Source organism: Solanum dulcamara, chromosome 9 (genome assembly GCF_947179165.1).
Source record: "Solanum dulcamara chromosome 9, daSolDulc1.2, whole genome shotgun sequence".
In the NCBI taxonomy this organism is placed as follows: Eukaryota; Viridiplantae; Streptophyta; class Magnoliopsida; order Solanales; family Solanaceae; genus Solanum; species Solanum dulcamara.
This window is the reverse complement of record NC_077245.1, coordinates 7555960-7582706: the sequence shown is the minus strand read 5'-3', so window position 1 is coordinate 7582706 and position 26747 is coordinate 7555960. Positions and strand designations below refer to the sequence as shown.

General features: G+C 35.1%; 1 protein-coding gene across 3 annotated transcripts; it reads left to right on the top strand.

Moving 5' to 3' along the window:
- The first annotated feature begins 3051 nt into the window (after positions 1-3051).
- LOC129902626 (uncharacterized protein At5g64816-like) lies at positions 3052-24827 on the top strand. Of its 3 annotated transcripts, XM_055977963.1 has the most exons (4): positions 3053-3161; positions 18046-18170; positions 18439-18499; positions 24254-24827. In XM_055977963.1, exon 4 carries the CDS (start codon positions 24311-24313, stop codon positions 24695-24697), a length of 387 nt encoding a protein of 128 aa, XP_055833938.1. In that variant the 5' UTR covers positions 3053-3161; positions 18046-18170; positions 18439-18499; positions 24254-24310; the 3' UTR covers positions 24698-24827. The 3 variants fall into 3 exon arrangements, with proteins under 3 accessions (XP_055833936.1, XP_055833938.1, XP_055833937.1); XM_055977961.1 differs by lacking the exon at positions 18046-18170 and having other exon boundaries at positions 3052-3161; XM_055977962.1 differs by lacking the exon at positions 18046-18170 and having other exon boundaries at positions 18413-18499.
- The last annotated feature ends 1920 nt before the right edge of the window (positions 24828-26747 follow it).

Here is a 26747-nt window from a genome sequence, read left to right as displayed (position 1 = left end):
ACGGAATTAAATACTTTTTCGAATAATTAATGTTGCCAATTGATATTTTTTAATAAGCAGTGTATAAAAAGAAAACAATACAAATCCAGTTATAATCGTGATGTTGTCTATAATCATCCATAAGGTGATATTATCTGATTTCAGTTATTTAGTTTTTATATCAATATTTTTTAGCTTTGCGTCTTCCTCCTCTTTGTTAACTTCATCATTATTTACGTTCTAATTTTCGTCTGTTCACCAACCTAAAGAATTATCGTATCAAGATCATTAAAAAATAAATAATAAAATTATTATAATTAGAAAACAAAAAGAAGGCAAGAGAGAAAATAAATTTGAAAATAAAAATAAAAAGAGAGAATTAACTACGCTAAAAGATTGAAAAGAATGACATGTACAAATTCCTATTTCCTTTAGTTTTGCTTGCTTATACAAAATTTAAAGTGTATATTTCATATTTCAAATAAATACTATATTCAATATCCAATAAATTCCTAAGAATAAAGAGTCATAACAATTATTTCCTTCGTTTCATATTAGATGGATATTTTATTAAAAATATTTATTTCATGTTACTTGATTACTTACTAAATCAGGATAAAATTAATTATTATTTTCCCTTTTACCCCTACAATTAATATAGAATTTTAAACAAATTTTGAATATCCAAAATTTCTTTTTTTAAGAAACTAATTAATATGAACAAAAGGCAAAAAAGTAAAATTGATTAATTTATTAATAATTTCTTAATCACTATGTAAAATAGAAAGTGGTCATCTACGGAGGGAGTAAGAGGATTAAAAATGTGACTTGGACTTGTTTTTTTGTAACATAATAGGAGTAATATTTGTGCATTATTACACAAATAATGAACATTAGTCATAGAAAATGAAAAGACAACTAGAATTAGAGTTATTGAGATAATTATTCACCTCTTACCTCCCAGTAAAAGAAAAAAAAGCCAAATTAAAGAGATGACACTTCACTTTTTTAGTGCCAACAATTATTATATAGATAGATATAGATTTACCATTTTGCTTCCAACAAAATCAACACATTGTTTTACTTTTTTTTTTCCTTTCAAAAACTAATAAGCCTATAATTATATGCAATAATTTAAACTGAAAAGTCATTTAAGGAGATAATATTTTTAAATGCCTTTCCATTTTAATTGAGCAATAAATGTAGAGAGTTACAAAATTATTTTTTAAGTGATTTTAATTTTTAGTAAAATATTTTAAGGGATATATAAGAGAAAAAAGTTGAAATTTTTTTGATAAAAAGATAAATACCAATGATGATAGTTTTAAAAAATAATGTTTTAAAAAACTAAAAATATGAACATTATAATAGTTAAAAAGTGTGGTAGGATTTTGGAAAATCCAAAAAATATTAATTTACTTTCAAAAGATATATATATACAAGTTCATTACTTCAATCTAAAAATATTTCTCTTGTAAAACTTTGTTTTCAAAATCGAAGCAAAAATCATGTCATGAAAAGATTAATTAAATCTATTTCTTTCTTTTTCATATTTGTACCCTTCAAAAATTGTTATCCTTATTTGAGTAATTAAAGCAATTTTGCTTGACTTTTTACTAATCATACGAAACATCTAAAACTTACTTTTTATTTTGACCAATTCCTCTTATCATTTTTTTTTTAACATTCTCAATGTCATGTTTTAACCAAGAAAGAAAGATTTAATAACACTAAAAATGTATTCTTTAATAACTCTCTTGGTAAAGAAAGTTAAATAAACACAAATAACTATACTAAATTATTTTTATCCTAGCTTATTCTTTTTGCATTTTTTAAATAGTAAGTTCGAAGAGTTCTGAACCAACATAGTACAATCTATAGTAATGATATCTGAAAATTTAAAATAGTTCAAGAACTTCTAACAACAACAAAAAATAAAAAATTTATAAACTGTAATTTTACATATCAATAACTAATATTTTTTATGAAATAAATTATATTTTTAAAAAATTATAAAATAACTTTACATTCTCATGTTTTATTATTGTGGTTATTAAAAATTGATCCACAAGACTACAAAAGTATATTTTTTTAAAATGCAAGAGTATGAAAAATTAGGGTGAGAATACTGGGAAAAAAAAGTGATCGTAATAAAATAATAAAGATAATGAGTTCAAAGTCCAAAGGACATAAATCAAATCAACCAAAACAAGTTGTAAAAAATGAAACAAATCAAAACGAGTTTGTCTCATATTTTACCAATGACAATCAAAGATGACTCACACCAAAAGAACTGTTTGGATTGTGGCCTCCATTTTTTTTAAAAAAAATTAAGTCGTTGGGCTACACAACGACTTATATTTTATTTTTTATTTTTAAAAATCTTGCAACGGCTTAGGTTTCACATATCTTTTTTAATATTGATATAAATATTGAATACGAGTAAGTTTTTACCGATAATGAAATGCTCGATAAATACATACACACACTTTTGCCAACAATTTAAAAATTTATTGTTAGTGTTGAATTTTTTCCGACTGGTTAATTTGGATAAAACTTTTATTTTATCTTCACGTTATACTTACAAATTAAGTTGTTACTTTTAAAAAAAATATTTCATATATAATTATTTTGCAAATAAAAAAAAAACTTTGAATGTTACATAGTTTATGGGTGATATGGTATTTCAAAATTTAAAAACTACTTGATTTGTTTATACTAATATATTATTTTCTCAATAAAACAAAATTTAGTCATTTATATATGATAATTTCTTATTGTTGATTTAAGATTCAAGGATTTACTCCAATTCAAAAAGTAAAAGGAGTATTGTTTCAATTCTATTATTTTTACAAATGACATGGTTTTTTTATGTTGTGATTTTTGAAATTGAAATATTGTTTAATAGTTTAGGTAAATATTTGAAAAAGACCCTTTTTTTTTTTTTGACAAACTTAAAAAAACTAAAATTGCTTAAATGATAGTTAAAGGACTACTTTGAACCTACAACCAAATAATAAGGGACTACTTTTGTCATTTCTTTAAACACCAAAAGGGGCTGTCCCTTTCTTGTTTCTAGCAAATAGGCCTTTTCCCAATTTTGTTGCAGAGTACAAAAGGTTTTACAAAAACGACAAACTCAGAGCTACTACAAACTCACTGGTAAAGGAGATAAAATCAAGGTATGTTCACATTTTTAGCTTAATAAATTGTTAATTTTGCAGTATATGGTTGCTTCTCCTATCCCCTTTGAATATATTAAGAGTTCGTTTCTAGAATAATATGGAAAAAATTCTCTCAATTTGAATTGTTCTTGATATTTCATGACACCCATTTGCTAATATTTTGTCCTTCTGTTAAAAAGATTTTAATTTTTTATTGCATCTGATATGCTATGTGTGATGAACCCTTGTCAGCCATTGTCAAAGTTCAAAGCTTTAGCTGTTGTTCTTCTTTATCCATTAAGTTAGTACACCATGCTGAGTCTCCGAGAGCAGATGTGAATCCAGAATTTTAAGTGAGTGGTACAGAATACAACTAGAGTCGTTACTCCTTTTGTGGTAGCAAATGTGTACTTAAGACTAGTATAATTATATATACAGAGACAGAAACAGAATTGAAAGAGTATGGGTTTGAAATTTTAGCCCTTTTGAGTTATTGGGGTCTAATTTGATAATTTGGACATATTAAATGAATCTATTCAGATATATACACGGTTTACACAGGATGGGAATAGTCACATTCTTATAAGAAGCCCAAATAGTTCATAAAGAATGGGTGCAGCTTAGTCTATTGTATGCTCAATGCTGGTTTAGACTTTAGAGTATATATGGCAAGGAAAGGTTGAAGTAAGTCTTGTTCATCTGCAAAGCTTGGTGCAATTTTTTGTTTGACTGAGGTGGAAAAGCCATTGTAAGTGAAACGCTTAGGAAGACTGATGGGAAGATTGCAGCGACAAATCTTTTATAAGCTGAAGCTTTGAATCAATTTCAGAGGACGAGAAGGACATCCTCCTGTTTATGGTGATGTGTTAGAAAGTGAAGGTCTTTTTTTGGATTGGTTTGTTGCAACTTTTAAGATTTTGGATCCATAAGTTGCAAGTTGCTTTTACTGGAGCCCTCTTTATAACAATCCTGCTTGCGTATAAGGATGGACCGGGTAGTTAATGTTACAAGAACAAAGTGTTGAAGGGCATGCAAGTAGCTAGCTGGTAGGACTAGTGCAACAGGAACATTATGTCCTGTGCCGAGCTTACATTATCATCAGAGTAGAAAATTGGTTGTGATTTGTAAGAATTACTCAAATTCATTGGCCAATATGATTGCTATTTTGTATGATATTGCTAGAACAATAGGTAGCATAGCAGAATAGCTGCTTCATCAATAGCAATGGCTATTACTCCTTGTTGCACTCAACTTCCTTATTTTTGTGATATCTATGTTGGTCAAGTCGAGTATAATGGCGAGAGAGACTTTCACAGTGGCCATCCATTCTGCTACCGACTTACACAGTAGAGACTCGTGTCCCTACCGGTGAAACAAAAAAAGGAAAATGTACGTTTTTCCTTCCTTTTGCCTTCTTTTCATACAAAAGGTGTGCAACCACTGATTAAGGGTGTGTCCGGTATGAAGGAAAGTGTTTTCTATGACTAATGTTTTCTACGAAAATAAGTGGGGTTGTCACTTATTTTCTTGTGTTTGGTGTATAAGTAGAAAATATTATTCGAAAAGCATTTATAGATAATTTAGACAAATACTATGGAGGTGGGGGTGTGGGGTGGTGGAGATGGGGGCTAAAGGGGGGTGTGGGTGAAGGTGAGGTGTAAAGAGGAGACTAGCTCTCACTCTATTACATAGAGCAAGTTTCAATATGTGAAGCATCTTATCTAATGGTGTAGCTTTATTCTGAAATATTCTAGTAGTCCGTTCAATCCATATGCCATGTATTACTACTGCAAAACCAGCCTTCAAGTACCTCTAGAATGATCGTCCCAGGTCTTTTGCTTTATCCACTTCAACTGTGTCCCAGTCTTATAAGCTTCCTTGCCACTTTTTCCACTGTAATATACCTCTACAAATGCTATGTGTACATGATAATTTAGAAAAGAGTTGGTCCTTGATCTCAGGTTCAGTATTACAGAATACACGCATCTCATCCACATTCATACTGGCCATGATAGCAAGAGGTCCTTAGTTCTCAGCTTTCCATGCTGGCATAGCCATAGCAAAAACACATGCTTGGGATCAGCTACATTCTGGCAGATCAGTTTCCTCCAAGAGACATTTGGGTACTTCACCCCTCAATAGCTTGTATGTACTGGACATGCGAAATCCCCTTTCTGTATGAAATTGCTGCTCTGACCGTGTGTCTGCCAGTTTTTCCTCATGATAATGATCTTCCTAACCGTCCAAGAAGTCTTCTTTGACAATTCCATAGTGCGTGCTTCTTTATGTAACAAGTGTGAACTCTTGTTATCCATAGATTTTCTTTGTGTTGAATAAGTGTCCACAACAATACAAATGGCAGTTTGGTTCCAGATCTTCATGTTTAAAATTGTTAGAATAGGAATAGGTGTACACAATCCTACTTAGAATAGGAATAGAAATATAAATAGTTTATAGTATTCTACTTGAAAAAGGATTGTTTTATAGTGTCTATAAATAGGGTCCTTGTGTAGTATTGTTCTTACGCAATTCAATAATATTTTCTCCTATATTTCTCACATGGTATCAGAGCATTGGTGAGAAACTTACAAGAAAGAAACCCAGTCAGTTTCTGGTGAACCTTAAAGGCTGGCTTGCGTCGTTTTTTGTTTTGTAAGTGTTGTGCGAAAACCAACAACACTACGAGGTGTGGAACACTCAGGCGAGCAAACCCCAGTAAGCTCCTCTGAGATCTGATCAGTCACGCGCCCTCACGGCCCGCCAGAAGCCCTAGATCTGCGTCACCACGCGCTTTACGCGTTGGTGCGTGTGGCAGTTTTCGGCCAGTTTTTCGATTTTTTGCTTTTTCCAGTGTGGTCGCCTCTGCATCTTGAGGTTGAACATATATTTATATTTTGATTCCGACCAGATTTCGGCAGTCAGATCTGCCTTTTCAATTTCCGACGACGAATTATCTCTAATTTTTTTTCAGATTCAGATTCTTGTCTTTTCCAGATTCCTATATATATATATATATATATATATATATATATATATTTCATAATGTCTTTTGGGATTGATATTTTTGGCTCCATAAATATAGAAAGTTCAAGCCCTATGATTACTTCGGAACCATTAATGAGAAGCTCAAACTATTTAGCTTGGGCTTCCTCGGATGGAGGCAGGCTATGATTGATGAGATGTCTGCTTTACATACAAGTGGTACTTGGGAGCTTGTTTCCCTTCCTGCAGGTAAATCAACTGTTGGTTGCCGTTGAATTTATGTAGTCAAAATTGGCCCAGACGGTCAGTTGGATCGACTGAATGCTCGCCTTGTTACCCAAGGGTATACTCAGATATTTGGGCTAGATTATAGTGACACTTTCGCTCTCGTGGCTAAAATAGCATCTGCCCGTCTTTTTCTATCTATGGTTGCCGTTCTTCATTGGCCTCTTCATCAGTTGGACATTAAGAATGCTTTTTTTTGCATGGTGATCTTGAGGAAAAAGTCTATATGGAGCAACCACCTGGTTTTGTTGCTCAGGGGGAGTCTAGTACCCTTGTATGTCGATTGCGTAAGTCACTTTATGGTCTAAAACAGTCTCCTCGAGTCTGGTTTGGGAAGTTCAGCATAATAATTCAACAGTTTGGCATGACTCGTAGTGGAGTTGATCACTCAGTCTTTTATCGGCATTCTTCACCAAATCTGTGTATTTTTTTAGTTGTTTACATTGATGATATCGTTCTCACCGGCAATGATCAAGATGGTATCGCTAATTTGAAGCAACATCTCTTTTAGCATTTTCAGACTAAAGACCTCGGCAGTCTGAAGTATTTTCTAGGTATTGAGGTTGCTCAGTCTAGATCAGGTATTATTATTTCTCATCGCAAGTATGCCTTAAACATTCTTGAAGAGACAGGAATGACGGGATGTAGACCCATTGACACTCCTATGGATCCGAATGTTAAACTCCTTCCAGGGCAGGGGGAGCCACTCAGTAATCCTGAAAGGGATAGACGGCTGGTTGGAAAGTTGAATTATCTCACAGTGACTAGACCTGACATCTTTTTTCTTGTGAGTGTTGTAAGTCAGTTTATGACTTTTCCTTGTAATAGTCATTGGGATGCAGTTATTCGTATTCTGCGATATATAAAGTCAGCTCCCGGTAAAGGACTACTTTTGAGGATCACAGCCATGAGCATATCACCGGATATACAGATACTGATTGGGCAGGATCACTCTCTGATAGACGTTCTACATCCGGATATTGTGTTTTAGTAGGAGGTAATTTGGTGTCGTGGAAGAGTAAGAAACAGAGTGTGGTTGCTCGATCTAGTGCAGAATATTGAGAAATGGCTGTGACAACTTGTGAGCTAATTTGGATCAAACAGTTATTGACAAAACTAAAATTTGGAGAAACCGATCATATGAAATTTGTGTGTGATAATCAAGCGGCCCTTCATATTGCATCAAATTCAGTGTTTCATGAGAGGACTAAGCACATTGAGATTGATTGTCACTTTGTTAGAGAAAAGATACTCTCAGGAGATATTGTTACAAAGTTTGTGAACTCAAGTGATCAACTTGCAGATATCTTCACCAAGTCTCTCACTGGTCCTCGTATTAATTATATTTGTAACAAGCTAGGTACATATGATTTGTATGCACCAGCTTGAGGGGGAGTGTTAGAATAGGAATAGGTGTACATAATTCTACTTAGAATAGGAATAGAAATAGGAATAGTTTATAGTATTCTACTTGGAAAATGATTGTTTTATAGTGTTTATAAATAGGGTCCTTGTGTAATATTGTTCTTACGCAATTCAATAATATTTTCTCCTATATTACTCACAAAAATATTCATGCCACTTGCACCTTTGGGTAAACAAAGCTTCTCCCAAGCTACCAAGGCCCTATTAGTGACGGTTGCATGTCCCGACCATAAATAGCTTCTACATGTTGCCTCTATCAGTTTGATTTCTTCTGTGGGAATAGAAAAATATGAGACCAGTATGCCTGCACTCCAAATATCTCAGCTCTTATAAGCTGTATTCTTCCAGCATATTGCAGACACTTGGCCATCCATGTAGTAGTCCTTGAGGTTATCTTCTCTACTGGAGGTCTGCATTACTGCACAGTGAGCCTCTTTGTATATAAAGGAATCCCTAAGTATTTAAATGGGAGCTCACCGGGTACATATCCCAAAACAGTTAAGATACTGCTTCTTGTATGCTGCTGAGAACTTGTCATCTAATAGTGACTCTGAGGTCACATCACCTCTAGCAAACATGAGTAAACCATCAGCAAAACATAAGTGAGTAGTACCCAATTTTGCACCTAGGATGATAGTTGAAATCAGGTTTCAATCTTAGAGTAGCCAAACATCTATGTAAGTACTCCATTAATAAGACAAAGATATAGGGGGGCATTGGATCCCCCTGCCTCAGCCCCCTCTTAGCTTGTAATATATCAGGGAACCTCCATTCACTTGAAATGTATAGCTGACAGTTTTGACACACAACATGATCCAGGTTACCATCTTCTTTGGAAGGCCCAGCTCCTTGAGCATTTGGTTGATAAACGGCCATTCCACAGAATCGTAGGTCTTTTGCAAGTGCACCTTAATCATACACCTAGGCAAAATGTGCTTTCTAGTGTACCCTTTTACCAATTCATAGCTGAGTAATATGTTGTCAGATATAAGTCTCCCTGATATGAATGTTGAATGACTCTATCCCACAATCCCATCAATAACACCGTGAATTCTGCCAGTGATAATTTTGGAAATGATCTTGTAGATAGTAGTGCAACATGCTATGGGTGTAAAGTCCTTCACTGTTTCTGGTTGTGAAGTTTTAGGGACCAAGGTCACCAAGTGTTGTTTACAGCTCCGAGCAACCTGTTCTCATGAAAAAAACTCCACGATAGTCTCATGTACATCTCCCTTGATAATTCTCCATGCTTTCTTGAAGAAACAAGCATTAAAGCCATCTACATCTGTAGCCTTGTTGTTGTGTATGCTAAATAGAGCATTCTGTATTTATATCAGAGTGGCCTTGGCTCATAATAGTTAGATCAATAGCTGGTATCCTACCAGCTGCAGATCCCAATGGTCCCTTGCAGATCTGTAGTATTTATTACTTTGTCCATTTCATTTTAGAAAATAAATAGATATTTTCTCCTAAATAGTAGGTTCATATCAAAAAAACAATCTGAAAGAATTTTGGCTCGATTTTGATTATGTCATTCATAAATTGAAAATCGAATTAACTGAACTGAATAAATGAAATCAAAAAGATCGATGCCATTCCCTAGAAACAATGGAAGAAAAAAAAAGTAAATAAAAAAGTCATGTGTCACCTTTATTTTAATTTGAGGAGGAAAGTGATGGAAGGGGCTGAATTTTATTTTCCTTTTCTATTTTTTATTATCTTGGATTAATTAGTCAAAGTCGTTTACCATTCTTTTATTGGATATTTTGGCCAAATTAATGTGAGTGAAGTCCACACTCTCTATTTTGTATACTAGTTAGTCAAAAGTGACCCAAGTGATACATTTTGTTTTGGGTTAAAAGGTCTAATGGGAACAAGCTTGAGTTAAAGTGTCGAAATAATAGCCGCGGTCAAGTTTGAGGGTTTGCTTATGTATTTGGCCTTTATTATAAGAAAAGAAAGAAATCAACAACAACAACATACCTAGTATAATCTGTGTGGTGCAAACTTTACCCTTACTTTTATCATTTTATGGGGATAGTGACGTTTTCAATAGAAATTTCAGAATTTCTTTGAAAGAAATAGAGAAGTAAAAAAAAAGAACTATGATGAAAATATTGAGTTAGAAAAGAACAAAGAAAGAACTATGAAAGAACATAGAAAGAACTATGATGAGTTTACTTTTGTATCACTTGCGAGTAAAGATTACTGGCTGCATAAACTAGTTCTTATGGCCTTATGGTTTTTGCCCTATGAGATGTAAGTGCTCACTCTCATCATTGTTTGGATGGTGGAATTTTGTGAATATGCTATTACCTTTTTCTCAAAACATATTGAGATAGAAAAGTACTTATAGAGTTATAGTGAAAATAGTAAAGATAATGAGTTCGGAGCCTTAAGAACATGTTTTGTAAGCAAACCAACTAAAACAAGTTGTAAAAATTGAAACCAACCAAAACAAGTTTGTCTCATATTTTACCAATGACAAAGAAAGTGGCAGACGGCCCACACCAAACATGTTTTATCTAGGGCCCCACCCTTTTAAAAAAAAAATTAAAACAAGTTATTGGGCTACCCAATCAGTGTTATCAAAGGCGCGCTTAAGCACTGAAGCGAGGCTCAAAACGTGTTGAGCGCTTCCCCTCGCTTAATGTGAGCTTCAGTGTCGTCATCAAGGTTCTAAGACATACTTTTCCTTGTCAATGAACCTCTTATGAGGACACGACACTAAACAATTGATAGTTCACTCTATCGTAATTACTTTTCAATTTCTTTGTTCATATATTTATCATTCATGCTTATAAATTATTAGTCTTGGACTAAACATATATATTTCTATTTTTTTTCTTCCCTTTGCGCCTTTTTTCATTAAAATCCACGCTTTATTTGCGCTTTGTGCTAAAAGCCCTAAGGTACCTTAGAGTTTTTTTGCACTTTTTGCTTTCGATAACATTGTACCCAATGACTTACTATTTAATTTTTATCTTGCAAGTCATTGGGCAATGCAACAACTTGAGCCCATTTACTTATATATATATATATATATATATATATATATATTATTTCACTGGGTTGTTGTTGTTGTTGTTGTATATATATTATTTTTTTTTAATTATTATTATTATTTTTTTTTTAAAAAAAAATCTTGTTTGTCGTTTGCAAGGTCAACGATTTGGTCAAACTTTATATTTTCTGTCAAACTTCAATTAAAATAATTCTATATATTTCTTATATCATAAATACCCAAATTCTCTATTAACCAAGTTTTGTCTTAACATGTTCAGTCCACATCATCTAAATTCAGCCTTAACTAGCTAGATCATAATTAACTTATCATTTCTATTACATGACTTTTGGTTTGTCATGAATTTCAAATGTTTAGATGAGATTCACTTATATATTTAACATGACATTTGTTAATGACTAAGCCTTTTCTTGAATTTTCCTTCTTATTAGCAAAATTAGAACTATAACTCTAGAAGTAAATCTAATTGAAATCGTTGTAATCTTAGCTAGATACATAGTGTTTATTATAAAACCTATGAAGATTTAACTCATTTAGCATTTAACCATTCCACAGAGAGTTTTGTGAAAGGTATGCAACATTTTCATGTCACACCCCAGGCCTGAATGGGGCAGACATGTACAGTATGCAACTGGCCACACTAATGTAAATGACAAGTGAAACTATGAATCGTATGATAGCTTTACGATGTCTATGTAACCTCTAAAAGAATCTGTAACTATACAATGTCAAATGGTCGGGACAGGGCCCCAATATGCCCAAACTATAACTATAAATACAACTCAAGAATACTAGACATTCATTAGCTCTAGAAGAGAGTAAAGCTCACCAAATGCTTTGTTGAGTACCCAACGAGTGCCTAATGCGGAGGTCTGCTAACCTGTATACCTGATACGACATTTATAAAAATGCAGCGTCCCCAACCACTGGGATGTCAATACATATACAACATGTCTGATATGTGAAGCAGACAGAATAACAAGTAGAAAAGTGAGGATGAAGTGAGGATGTTTAAATGAATCATATATCAAAGATGAACAACTATAGACAATGAAATGAATTTCAGAAACTCTTACTTGAAACTATAACATGTGGACAAGTGATAGATTTACATACGTGGCATTCTGTGCCTTTATTACTATAGGTGATTGAGTGATAGGCTTTGAAGGCCACATGTGACAAGTGAATAGATAAGCCTCTAAGGCAATCTTTGGCATGTTAATGACATGAGTCATTTGTTACCACTAATGGTTATTTCAAGTGATATTCTACCCCTTTTGGAAAAACTTATACTATCTATCAAATAAATAGATAAGCAAGTGAGTTGTTACCCTGAGAACTTTTATATAAACCAGATGTGTGAGTCTCTATGTACAAATAAACTGATCTCGTGGTCTACTATAAAGTACGACATAAAGACTCCCTATATAGTTTGCCGTAGGCTTACGTATGTGCCATTTGTTGGCATGTCAGTAGAATGAGTGTTTCACGTTCTAATTGATCAACTGTGTCATGAATGTTGCCTTAATGGGCAGGTTCTCCACTAGTTTAGGACTCATTATAATGGTATGGACTCAATCTTGTGCACAAAATCTGCATCCCACGCATGCCAAGTGAACCTATAAATACCCTCCCATCGCTTAGAATAGATTTTAGCAAATAATACCATGGAGGCTTATAATAAGTAAATTACAATTTATATCGTCAAGTGAACAATTGATAATATCTATATAACAAATGAGTCATATAACATGTGGAAGTGATAGACTTGTTTTAGCTAGTAATTTCTTTAGCTATATATTCAATTATGTGAGTGGACATTATACTTATGACAAGTGATTCTTACTTAAGACACGTAACTGATATACTATGTGAAGTCTATGAGTCCCTAATAAAGACAAGTACGATCATGTATGATGCTATGGATACTCGACTTGACAGGGGTAATATGAATACTATAAACCTCGACAAATGGATATATAATGTACGAAGGTAAATACTTTTAAATGAAAAGAGTATATAGATATTTTGGCTATGTTAGGCTTGCAATCATTTGTTTGGCACGTAGCAAATGAAGGCTCTGCTGGCATATATATCAAATAAACTATGTTGACCCTTATAGGGGAAACACGCGACCTAGAGTCGTGCCTTAACGGCAAGGAGGTTTTAGTTTTACATACCTCAAGTCTTGCTCCAATACCATGTCATGACAAATTTGACTTTCACTCTACAGTCATTATCTATATTGAATGACAATATGGAGGCCAAATAAGTGGCTAACCAAGAAGCACAACCATGCCAACAATACACAAAATAATTCAACGAGCGACAAGCTCGGAAAACACTATAGACTAGCGGTGTATTACTACATCCTTCTTCCCCGCCTCCCAAAAGAACACATGACCCTCACATGAGGTCAAGATTACTCCCCCTGCCTTACTTCATAATATATGGCCCTTATAATTCTTAAACAAATACATATAACTTAGAATTTGCGGGTTCTGACCATCGTCCCGTGAGTTCTTTACCAATACACGTAAAAAAGCTCTCATGACCTCATACATGAAGAGGGAGGTAAAAGTTTACCTTATACAACCAACCTTAAGGTTTTCCTACACTATACACCTTTGCAAGCACTATGCTAAAAGAGATAAGCGAAGAAAAAGCTTGTATTAGCATCATGTAATCAATGGGCGAAACTTGAGCCTGAACTATGGAGGAACCTCACCTTGACCTTAGAGATCAAGGATACCACCTTGAAGAGCTTCCAGGAGTAACATGTGACGAGAGAGGTGAGAAATAATGATTAGATCAAACTTTATATATATATATATATATATATATATATATATATAAAACTTTACATTGCGTTACTTTCATGGAGCCATTCACGGCCATGAATCATCGATAGTCGTGAAAGTAGTTGTAAACCACCTTCCATGGCCATGAACCCCCCATAAGTGATGGAGGTCTTCTTATACAGAAGCTCATCTTGAGCTTTCCCTCAATCACGTCCATATTCACGTTTGTGAATCCAATTTATGGACTGTAAAACCTACCATAGATGAGTTTTTCCTTGGCAATGTTCATTGTTTAGAGAGTGCTTCTATGTACATTGAGATGTACAGATCGTATCTTCATTTCACAATTGTAAATTGTACTCTATGATCCAACTCTTTGCCTTAAAACTTAGGCCTTCTGCATCAAGTCTTAGATCAAGAATACGAACCGTATTTGACCACATGCGACCATGAATATTTAGAATTTGAATGTATTTTTTTTCTAAATATGACCTCCAATTTTTAAAATCTAGCAAAATCACTCAACTTGACTAATTTACCGAAACATGAAATATAATTTAAATGATGTTAATTTTTTATAAAAATAAATAATTCAAGGTAAAATTTGAAAAAGAAATATATAGTGAAAGTGAAAAAAAGTGAAAACAAAGCTTTGGGTGTTTGACGTTACAACAACAACACACCCGGTGAAATTCCACAAAGTGGAGTTTGGAGAGGGTAGAGTAGAGTGTACACAAGCCTTACCAAATACAATGACAATGTTGTATTTGAGATTTTCATGACCATACACTGATTTTCAAATAAAATGAAAAACAATTCTTGAAAAAGTGAATAATTCTCATGGTCAAACAGGTCCTTACATTTCCTCCTTCCTTTTTTATGAACTTTAGAAGTGAATTTATATGTGTGTATATACTTTTTTTCTCTCAAAATCATCAAGTTTAATTAAATATTTGTGACTTTTTATCAAACCAACAAAATTCATTTGAAAATGACTTTATCTGCGGGTGCTAGCAATATTGTTCAAGGTAAATTAATTAATGTTAGCCTTTAAATTAATGTAGCCTTTATTTTTTATTGTATAAAAATTCTTAGGTTGTGGATTAATTTGTCTAGATTAATTCCACATCTCATAAGAATTTTATATAATAAAAAAATGAAGCCTACATCAATTTGAAGACTAATGTTGATTAATTTTCCTTGAACAATATTGCTAGCACCCCCAGATAAACTCATTTTCAAATGAATTTTGTTGGTCTGATTAATAGTCACAAATATATAATTAAACTTCATGATTTTGAGAGAAAAGAAGTATATATACACATATAATTTCATTTCTAAAGTTCATAAAAAAGGAGTTGAAAATGTAAATGAGAATGTTTGCATGCCTTTCACCAAAAAACTCTATGGAATGGAGAATAGTGAAATGAGTTACATCTTCACAGGTTCAAAAATTCTATACAAAGCAGGTGCAGTGGAGACCTGCCAGCAATTTTTTGAACTGCCCAAGGTTGACAGGGGAGAAAAAGGAGGATCTTGAAAGAAGTTTTGATGAGGAAGAAGTTCTGAGGTGTTTAAAGTAGTGTGTAACTGATAAAGCACCAGGACCAAATGGCTTTACTATGGGGTTTTATATCAAATGTAGGGAGGTGGTGAAAGGTGATATAATGGAGACTTTTCAGAACTTCCATGAACAAGGGAGGTTTGAAAGAAGTCTGAATTCTACATTCATAGCCCTGATTCCAAAGAAGAAAGGTGCCAAAAAATTGAGGGACTTTAGACCTATTAGCTTGATAGGCGGTATGTATAAGATCTTCTCAAAAGTGCTTATTGAAAGGCTGAAAAAAGTGATGTCCAAGCTTGTTGGTTCACAACAATTAGCTTTTATTAAAGGGAGACAGATAATGGATACAATCCTTATAGCTAATGAAGCTGTAGATTCCAGGTTAGTCTAAAAAAATCAGGAATTCTATGCAAATTAGACATTGAGAAAGCATATGACCATGTCAATTGGGACTTTCTTATGGGTTTGCTAGAGAAGATGGGCTTTGGTCACAAATGGAGACAGTGGGTCAAATTTTGCATATCTTCTGTGAACTTCTCAGTATTGGTAAATGGCTCTCCAACGGGATATTTTAGGTCACAGAGAGGTCTTAGGCAGGGTGATCCCCTATCACCCTTCCTTTTCATACTAGTCATGGAGGGACTCAACAATATGATCAAGAATGCAAGCAGTGAAGGGTGGTTTAGAGGTTTTGAAGTTGCTAGAGCTGGAAGGGAAAGTCTAGAGATCACTCACCTACAGTATGCAGATGACACCCTGATCTTTTGTAATGCTGAGGAAGACCACCTTAAAATACTGAGACTAATTCTAGTTATTTTTGAAGGTATGTCTGGGCTACATGTCATCTTGATGAAAAGCTTCATGTATCCAGTAAATGAAGTACCAAACATGGAAATTTTGAAGTCAATACTTGGAGGTGAAGTGGGTTTCCTCCCAACCAAACACTTGGGTATGCCTTTGGGGGCAAAATCCAAGTCTATGGAAATCTGGAATGGGGTGATTGAGAAGTGTGAGAAGAGGCTAGCAAGGTGGAAGTCCCAGTACCTTTCACTAGGGGGAAGACTGACTCTGATTAATTCTGTGCTTGATGCACTTCCAACATATATGATGTCATTATTTCCTGTTCCGCCAGAAATCATCAATAGGTTGGATAGCATCAGGAGAAAAATTTCGTGGCAAGGGAACAAGGAAAGGAAAGGGTATCACTTAGTCAAATGGAAAACTGTGATCACTGAAAAAAGAGTTAGGGGTCTGGGGATCAAGAACCTGAAGAACCAGAACAAAGCATTAAGGATAAAGTGGCTTTGGAAGTACTCAAATGATGATCAGAATCTGTGGGGCTCAGTCATAAAGGCAAAATATGAAGAGAGTGATAGTTGGATGACAAAGGAGGTTACTACCCCTTATGGTGTTAGCTTATAGAAATCCATTAGTGTACTTTGGAATGAATTCAAACCAAATACCAAGATCAAAGTGGTTGATGGCATAAGAACTAAATTCTGGAAGGATGATTGGCATGCAGAAGGAAATCTGGAGACCCTTTTCCCTGACATCCACAGTCTAGTTCTTCAGCAACAAAGTACTATAGCTGACTTATGGGCTCCTCAAGGATGGAATTTTGTATTTAGAAGACACCTCAATGACTGGGAAATTCCAAGAGTGAGAGAATTTTTTAGAAGCATTGATTAGTGTAATGGTTTGGAAACAGGACAGGACAAATTGCAGTGGTTGGGAAACAGTAAAGGGATGTTTAAAGTAGGTGTAGCATACAGGAAGCTGAACCATCAAAATCTGCAGTTACTCAAATGGCGCTGGAGACATATATGGAAAAACAAGATCCCCTACAAGGTGGCTTGCTTTGTGTGGTTACTGGCTAAAGAAGCAGTGTTGACATAGGAGAATTTAATGAAGAGGGGAATTACACTTTGCACTAGATGTTTTTTCTGTGGGAAAACTGCAGAAACAGTCAATCATTTGTTCATCCAATGCGAAGTCACTGGCCAGCTGTGGAATCTATTCTTGAGACTTAAAAACATCTCCTGGTCCATGCCTAGGAGAATTTCAGAGGCTCTATATAGCTGCGAAGAAGCAGGGTCACAAGCAAAAAACATAAGTATTGGAGAATTGTCCCTGCCACTATATGTTGGACAATATGGAAAGAGAGGAACCTTAAGAGTTTTTGAGAATAGGGAGAGTAGTATGCAACAAGTCAAACTGAATTGCATTTTAAATCTGTATTTTTGGTGTAATCAGATGTACTCTAATGATACTGTCTCTATAATTGATGTCTTAGACTCATTATTGGGATAGGTCAGTTTTATTAGTGTTTCCTTATGTAAATATGGTTTTTTCAGTACAACCTATGTACTGTTTTACAGAAATACAATTACCATTTTCAAAAAAAAAAGAAGGTGGAGGCCACAGATAAAATAAATTCTGAAGCAAGAATAATTGTTCATTTTCGCAGCCTCTAAGTACCTTGAGAGAAAATGATCCATTATCTTTGGTGATAGATTTAAAATAGTCCCTTAAAAATCATTTGTATAGTTTTGGCCATTTAAGTCTTGCAAAAGTATGCATTTTTGGTCTCTCTGAAATACGTATTTATCAATTTTAATTATTAAATTTAATTGAAATTGGAGGTACTTTTTTTTAGTATATATGTTATTTCTTTTATATATTTCAATAGTTTGGTGCAACTTTGAGGTGCAATTTATGTTGTTTCTTTCTTCTTCTTCTTTTTTTTTTTTTTTTCTTTTTGCATATGATGTAGTAGTTTTCTTTTATGGGTAAATAATATATTGTATAAAATATTTGCAGTAAGCTAGTGCAACATCCGAAATTATAAGTTGAGCAAATCAACTATTGTGTCTAAAATATCATCTACATCAGGATCAAAAGCTAGTTTGTACCAAAAAGCAATCAACAAAAGACATCTAAATTATGTATGTTGTAGTTTTTTATGTTGCAGCTTTTAAATTTTTGATGGAAATTTTTACCGTTTCTGGTTGAAGTTAAATAGTCACAGTTTTGATTAAAACTTAACAATTGGATATTCATAAATCTTCTATGGAGACCAAAAACATTTATTTTTAACAAACTTAATAAAAGACTAATACTGCTCAAATGATACTTAAAGAACTATTTTGAACCTACTAAAGGGTTGTCCTTTTCTTGTTTCTAACAGGCCTTTTTTTCCATTTTTGTACACAGAGAGCTACTACAAACTCACTGATTATCACTTGTGACGGCTGATAAAGGAGAGAAAATCAAGGTATTTTCGCCCTTTCTTAGCTAATAAATTGTTTATTTTGCAGTATGTGGGTTATTCTCTATCCCCTTTGAATAGATGAAGATTCTGTTTCCTTATATGGAAAAATTCTCTCAATTTGACATGTTCTTGATATTTTATGACACCCATTTGCACATATTTTGTCTTGCTGACGAAATTTTTAATTTTTTTTTTGCATCTGATGTTATGTTTTTCAACACTGGAAGGTGTTTGATGAACCCTTCTTCATCCATTGTAAAGAACAAAGTTTTAAACTTACATTCAATGGTACAGAACACAAAGCACCCATTACTCCCTTTGTGGCAGCGACATGTTCTTGAAAATTATTCCGTTGTGTGTTTGTGTGTATTTATACAGAGATGGATATAGAACTGAAAGTGTAGGGTTTCAAAATTTTAGCCCAATTAAGTTATTGGGTTCTAATTTGATAATTTGTACATATTAAATGAATCTCTTAGGATAAATACACGGTTTACACCAAGGCTATTGGGTTCAGCCGAAATCATTGTTGAAACTCTACCTCCGCCCCTGTATATATATATATATGTATATACATATACATATACTTCAAACTGAAGGTGCCCATTACCAAACCCTTGCATCAGCCTACGCTGGAAGCCTGCCAACAACTTTCTTTCATGACCCGATATTCGGGTGTGATGACACTTATCCTTTCCCACCGGACAAGTCAGCCTAACCAACTAAATGCGGAAAATAAAAGCGGAAACAATTTAAAAATAAGCAATTTAAATGTCAAAAGCGGATGTCTTAATCATTGCAAAATTTTCCCTCACGGATTGGTTGTCACATGTACAAGCCTTCTAATATAAGAAACTGAAGTAAATACAAGTCCCAACCTTTGTATCTCAAATAGATCAAAGTAAAAGGTAAAGAGGAATAGGAAAGATGGCCGGCATCAACAGCTACCTCTCAAATCTCCTCAGTAAGCCGCAGATGGTAGGTGAGATAATGGGATCACTGTCTGGGCTCAAAACCTACACAAGTGTAGATAGCAAGGGTAAGTACCACCGACACGGTACCCAGCAAGCGAACAACTGAAACTAAGTTTAGCTAATAAGACACACGTACTCCTGCCATACCATCCAACCCCCAGACTACAACCTGCATGGAAATCATCCCAGTCTAACAGTTCTAGTAGCACACTACAAGTATACATATACGTCTCTGTAACAGTACAACCCAAGTATCAAAAACAATCTCAACAATCAATAATATAGATCAAGGGGATAACAGGGGTAAAACAGTCCAAAATGACAAAGATGTATGATGTAATGATATGCAATGCAATGTCACATACAGTGATGCATGCCTGTCCTAAATGATACACATCCGCTGACTAGCAGGCCGAAACCCATGGAGGCCACACATGGACCATGTATCCGTCGGAACCATTTCCATTCGGCTTAACTCATCTCTCGTCGGAACCATTTCCCTTGGCATAAATCATTTCTCGTCGGAACCATTTTCCTTCGGCATAATCATCGAATCAAATTCCATCTCAAAGTATCAGAATCAATGCAAATAGGCAATGTCCATGAAAAATACATTGATGGAATATCAACAAATCACAAGTCGTATCTCAACAGTAAATTCAAATATCCACAATAAATCAAATATCAACCCATATCACAACAATATATTCAAATATTCACGATAGGTCAAGTATCACCCCTACTGAGCACAACATGTATAAATCCTTTCATTCGCCTTCTATTACCCCTTTATTTTAATATAAATCTGCTTAAACATCAGTTATCCTCATCTAATCCCCAAAATCGCTTTCTATCACTTCCAAACACGTAAAACACGAATGCATGATCCTACAAGCTTAGACATAAGTTTAGAAATTCACTTGCCTCGATTTCAACCTCGAACTACGCCGGAATCTGAGCTTTACCCTTACGCCGACATTTCGAATCAAGATAATCTATTCAAATAAGCAATCCCAATAAGAATATGAGTTTAACGATACCAATTCGATATTTTAACACCGGGCCCAAAACTGACCCGAACAGCCTGAAATACCCGATTTCAAAAAAAGAACAGAAATTTGGAAATTTTTACATGAAAACGATCCTTGAGGTATTTAGAAACTATTAGTGAAAACAGAATTGAATTTGGACTTACAACCAATCTAAAATCATCAAAACATTGAAACTTGGTTTCTTGAAAACCCCCCAAGGTTTGAGTTCAATAATCCATGATTTAGAAGCTAAAAACAACATATAATAGATGGGTAGTTACAAAATTGGATAGAAATTACTTACCCCCTCGATATCCCTCGAAAATCTCCCAAGAATTGTCCCTCCTGAGCTCCCCAAGGTCCAACAATGGAAGAAGTGAGGTCTAATTCGTGATTTAGGGATTAAACGCTATTCAGACACATTTTACCCTTCGCGATCACGGAGGGTCAACGGGTCAACTCATTTAATCGACCCTTGCGATCACGACAATGCCCACTCGATCGCGATGACTGATCGAGCTTTCGCTTCGTGATCGCGAAGAACAACGCTTCAGGCACTAGATAACAACAAACAACAGCAAAAACACTAAGTCTCAATTCTTGGAATAAACCCTCGGGATTCATTCGGAATTTCGAGCACACGAACCTTATATGCTACTATACTAATTTCGACATTCCGGACTCAATGGAACCATCAGAATTCGATATTTTCTTGACCCGAAACTCGAAAAGTCGCAATCAAACTAACTTAGGCCTCTAAAATACCAAAACGGGCTCGGGACCTATAAAAATTCAACGAACACTTCCCCTACACCAAAAATCATCCCTCTAATCCAACGGAGTCCTCGGATTTCCATTCCGAACGTCGGAACTCTGAAAGTTGACCAAAGTCAAATCTTGGCCTAAAATTCATCAAATTTCCAACTCAAGACCTCAATTCTTCATTATAGCCCCAATTCTGATTCCGCAAACCCTCCTAGACTAATTTCCCCATTCCATAGCTGCTGGAATCGACAAAATTCCGTTCCGAGACTCGTAGCTCCGGTTGACCTAAAATTCCATTTTTACCCACTTAAAGCTTATGAAATTCAAACATTCCCAAAAGCCAATCTTTTCATAGAATTTTCCCAAAACCAATACTCGATACAAACCAGAAAAGACTCGGGGCAACTAGTGAGAGGGGTAAAACGGTCTTTTCGCAAAAGATTCCAAAAATGACCTTCAGGGTCATTACACTTTCTTAGTCTATTTACAGCTGGCCCATTTCCAAAAACACAATTTTAACTTTGAACAAGATGCTTATCATCGATTTAATTGCTAACACGCCCATAGTGGGTGTGTTTGTAACTCATGTTGTTTAAGCAAATTCATGGCCAGCACACGCATACTGGGTGTTTTCTTGAGCAAGATGCTTTTCATCAAATTAACAAAAGGATTAGGAAAGAAAAGGAAAGAACAAATGGACTGATATGATTGACCGTGCCTTCAAGCAACTGGATGGTATGATTTGGTCAAGAATGGAATTAGCATGATTCGTTTAGACCATTCATCTTGGTTGACCAAATGTGTTTAGTTTCTTACTAAAGAGTGGGTTCAGTATTGGCCAAAGTATAAGGGCTTGAAGTAGTTGAGGCTTAATATATATTGTAAGCATTTTGGCAGGCTAAAAATGTGGTTTGAAGCTCAAAGAACAAGCAATTGCTCATTAGGCAACTTTTAGTCTTCCAGAGGAATGCTATAGGCCCTATTTTATTTTCATAAATAAGGGTAGTGTTTGAGCCAACTTAGTGTGTACCTTGCCACTAGCACAGGTATATGGTAACTCTAACTTCGAAGTTTTAGACAGATGGGAAAAAATGACTCAGCTTTTTTAGCTTTTGTTAGAAACCCCAGTCTTCTGTGGTAATTTCCAGTTTCAACCTGTGCGTACATAATACCTGTGATTTCACAAGAGTATCAGAAGTTGAAGAACTTATATGGCCATGGAGATGTTTATATTTTTGGTTTGTGTTGGTCGTCCTGTCCCTTTTTCGGGAACTAGACGTGTTATGAAGATGATGAATCTTCTTGGCCTCCTTCCTATCCCGTAGGGAGAAAAAATGGAGAGGTTAATAAATACTCCCCCCATTCAATTTTTGTCTTAATTTGACTCGGAATGAAGTTTAATAAAATTATGAAAACTTTTGAATCTCGTGGTCCTATCTAAAGATGTGTACAATGTACCAAAATGACCTTTGAATTTTGTGGTCTTGAATATGAAATGTAGGATGTTGGGTGTAAAGAATTACTAAATATAGAAAGTGATTCTTTTTGAAATGGACTAAAAAGTAAAGTAAGACAAAGGGTCTATCGGAAGCAACCTCTCTACCCTGCAAAGGCAAGGCTAAGGTCTGCATACATCTTACCTCCCTAGACTCCACTTGTGGGATTACACTGGATATGTTGTTGTCGTTCTGTGAGTTGAACTGGTATACTATTCATAATGTTTGAGGAAGTGACAAGGGAAAAAGGATTTAGCTGTATATTCTAATTCTTCACTTAAGTAAAAAAAGTTTTGTTATTAGCAGTACTTCATGGAATCATTAGTAAGCAATGAAAAAGAATGTGATCCTACAAGCGGTTAGACACTATAACTTCATAGCATTTGAGTGAGTGCTGCTCAATTATCACATCCCTATATGAAGCTCACGTAATATAGAGTGAGTGCAGCTCAATTTCAGTATGCTGGTTTAGAGATATTTGTCAAGGAAAGGTTGAAGTCTAGCCATCAGGAAAGTTCGGCGTAAGACTGAGGTGGTAAAACCATTTGAATCAAATGTTTAGAAAGAATGCTGGAAGAATGAAGCAAAAAAAGATCTTCTGTAAGCTGAAGTTTTGCATCAATTAGGAGGATGCGAAGGGCACCCTTAGGTTCATGGTGCTGTATAGAAAGTAAAGGTCATTCTTTGGATTGATTTGTTGCAAATTAAGATTTTGATTCGATTAGTCGCAAGTTGCCTTTACTAGGAGCCCTTTTTATAACAGGTACTGTGTGCGTGTAAGGGTGGCCAGGTAGTTAATATTACAAGAACAAAGTGTTGAAGAGCATGCAAATAGCTAACAAGTAGGACTTGTGAAACAGGAAACATTATATTTTATGCTGAGCTAACTTTGTCATTAGAGAGTAGAAAATTGGTCGTGATTTGCAAGTACTCAAATTCATTTGGCCAGAATGATTGTTTTTCTGTATGGGAGGTGCTGGAACAATTGTTAGTAGAATAGCTGCTTAGCAATGAGTATTGCACCCAATTTCATAATGCTTAGCTAGTTTGTGTGATATCTAAGTTGGTCAAGTGTAGCATATGGTCTAGTCAGGCCTTCACAGCAGCCAATTTCCACTTTAGAAACTCATGTCACTGCCAGTGGAACGAAAAGAAGGCAAATGTACGTTTTTGCTTCCTTTTGCCTTCTTTTTCCTCAAAAGGTTGTGCAATCACACTGTCCAAAAGATACGAATCAATGATAAGGGAACATAAAATAATGGTTATCTAAAAAGGGGCACATAAATGATTTGTTTGTGTTCTTCAGTTAGCTTAAAGCATAAGAGGAACCCATAATGTACACTTCCCCTTCTTTCTTTATCACCTCCTAATTTCCAGGTTGAGCCAAAAGATATCGATCCGGTTAGATATTTGGATGCATTTGTTGCATTGTCCATTTGTTGTTTCTGTTGTCATGCTAATGTTACTTTATGCGCGTGTGTGTCTAATCAGAGGTAGTCAAGGAAAACATCAAAGCCTTGAAGGCTAAATCTTCTCCAGATAGCAGTAATGGTGGAATGGTGGTGGTCTTTACTAGGAGCTGCTGTGCCAGCTGTAGTGGCAGGGCAAGCTTTCAGGACGAAAAAGAGGAGAGATGAGGAGGAGAGGTTAAACAGGGCTAGAGGTCGTGAAAAGAACTCTGATGATATCTTTGTTTGTGAAAGAGTGTGTACTTCAAACAGGATGCTCAAGAAGGTTGGTGCATTTTCTAAAGACCCGACACCTGATACATGTGTTACTGTTTGTGGTGTTTCTGAGCTCGATGCTTGTGCTGATGCGTGTGCTCGGACTGTTTGTGTTAATCAGCATCAAGTGCCTAACTGGAACGATATCTGTCTTAAGAGGTGTCAAAGCGAGTGTCTTAGGCTCTCACAATCTTCTGTAGTGTCTTCTTAGCACATTGCTCTTAACATTTTGCTTCTATCATTTCAAGAATTCTGGCCTATTGACAATCTTCTGAAGTTCATTATATCTGGTATCTATTTTGACTATTCATCGACATAAAAAAAAGTTATATTTGTCCTTACCATCTAACTTTGGACCTATATTTACTGTTGAACTGTTAATTCCCCTTGTCCCCCACCTTTATTATCCTATGTGCCACCTACGTACGTGAATATTATTTTCTCTGATTTTAAATCTGATCACAATTAACCTAGATTCATCATTAAACCCGACCCACTTTGCAAAAATAAAGCCATCCCAAAGAGTCATTGTGTTTCTTGGAATACTACTACTGATTCACTTGAAAAACCGCAGCATCATGTTTTAACACTTTCTTTAAATGGTTGGTACCTATGATTGATAAAGAATCATATTGTACTGTATTTTTTTGAATGGTTGGTACCTATTGTACTGTATTTTTTTGATGAATATAATATTTGAATAGCAATTGAAGGACAAACCTTCATCATTACATTATGATGTATTTAATGGTACGATCAATAAAAATTTTAAGTAACAATCAAAACAAACATTGTATTTAAACTAACTACACAATACAATATTATAGCTAACAACCATCCAAACAATACTTACAAGGGTGATCGAGTTGGTTGAATAGGGAATCTCTCAAATGGAGGGTATCAGGTTCGAACCCCCCTGCTCGTTTTCTCTATCAAATTCATTGCACGAGACTTGTCTAGTGCGGTTTACTTCTCCTATAACGATGGCTGCGGATTTTTTTGAATGATGTTTTAGATTAGAATTAGCATGGAAGCGTTTTCTCATTTGCCTAGGTTTTGAATCACTTGATGGATAGTGTTATGTACAAGCACCTAAAAAATAATAGAGGTACACTTAAACTGACCCGATGATTCAAATTCAGGAATGTCATGTGTGATGATGTGACTCGTACTAGGCCACAAACTTTTGAAACTTTGTACATTGTAACGTCGTGTTGATTCGTTTTGGTCTATCAATGCCAAAATAATTTGTTCCAATGTTTGAGGACATTAGGGTCCCTTTTAGCATAGTTGGCTGAATTATTATACTTAAAATAATATGATAAACATCGAATGCGATTAAACTCTTCTTACGTGCGATGAACTTTTCTGCATTCATATTTTTTAATACCGTCTTGGGGTCCTTCAAGATTTGCTTGTTCTCTATAGCAGGGCAAACTTTTCTTGACCTCATGAAGAAGTTGAAATCAATGAAGTCTTAGATCAAGTTCAAAGGCCAAAGGGACAAAGGATGTAGCTTCAGTTAAAGTCCTATGGCGTAACCATAATACCGTGCAACTTGAAAGCATAGGACATGAAAACGAGATTTACCCATTCCTTTTAAGGAATACTATGTTACTTCTAGGCCCCATGGCTTAGTTCAGTTGGGAAGGTTGAAGGACTTGCGGAAAATGGGAAAGGGTAGAGGGGTACGCTCATTATCCCCGAGTGTTGATGGTTTCAGTCATTCTTAAGGTTTGGCCACGAATGGATTTTTCGGTCATATTCAGCTGCTAAACTTCTACTTGAACCAAGTAAGCTCCAAGCTCAATATTTTCCTCTTGTTGTTGATCCTTTACGCTCCTTGCTTGGCATTTATCACCAAGAAAAGAAGGAAGGAAAGCGCGGTCTGATAAATGCAACCTGCTCAGAGACTAAAAGACACAAACACTTGAATCTGCAGAAGAAGAATGGCTAGATACTGCAGCATTATGAATGATACTACAAAGAATTGCCGAATATGTCAAAGCACAAGCATTGCCTTTACACAACAACATACCCCTTACTCTCCTACCACAAGGCTGCATCTCGGCTCAAGAAAATCATTTTTTCCAAACAGGGTTGAAAGAAATGCAAGAGAGCGCATTGCCTTAACAGAAATAATAAATTGACTGAGTTGATGACAAGATGATTTTTTTTTTATGAAGTTCGATGATAAGAGGAAAACTTAAAGAAAACCTTTAAAAGTTAACTCGCATGGCTGATCTACACTTGGACCATTA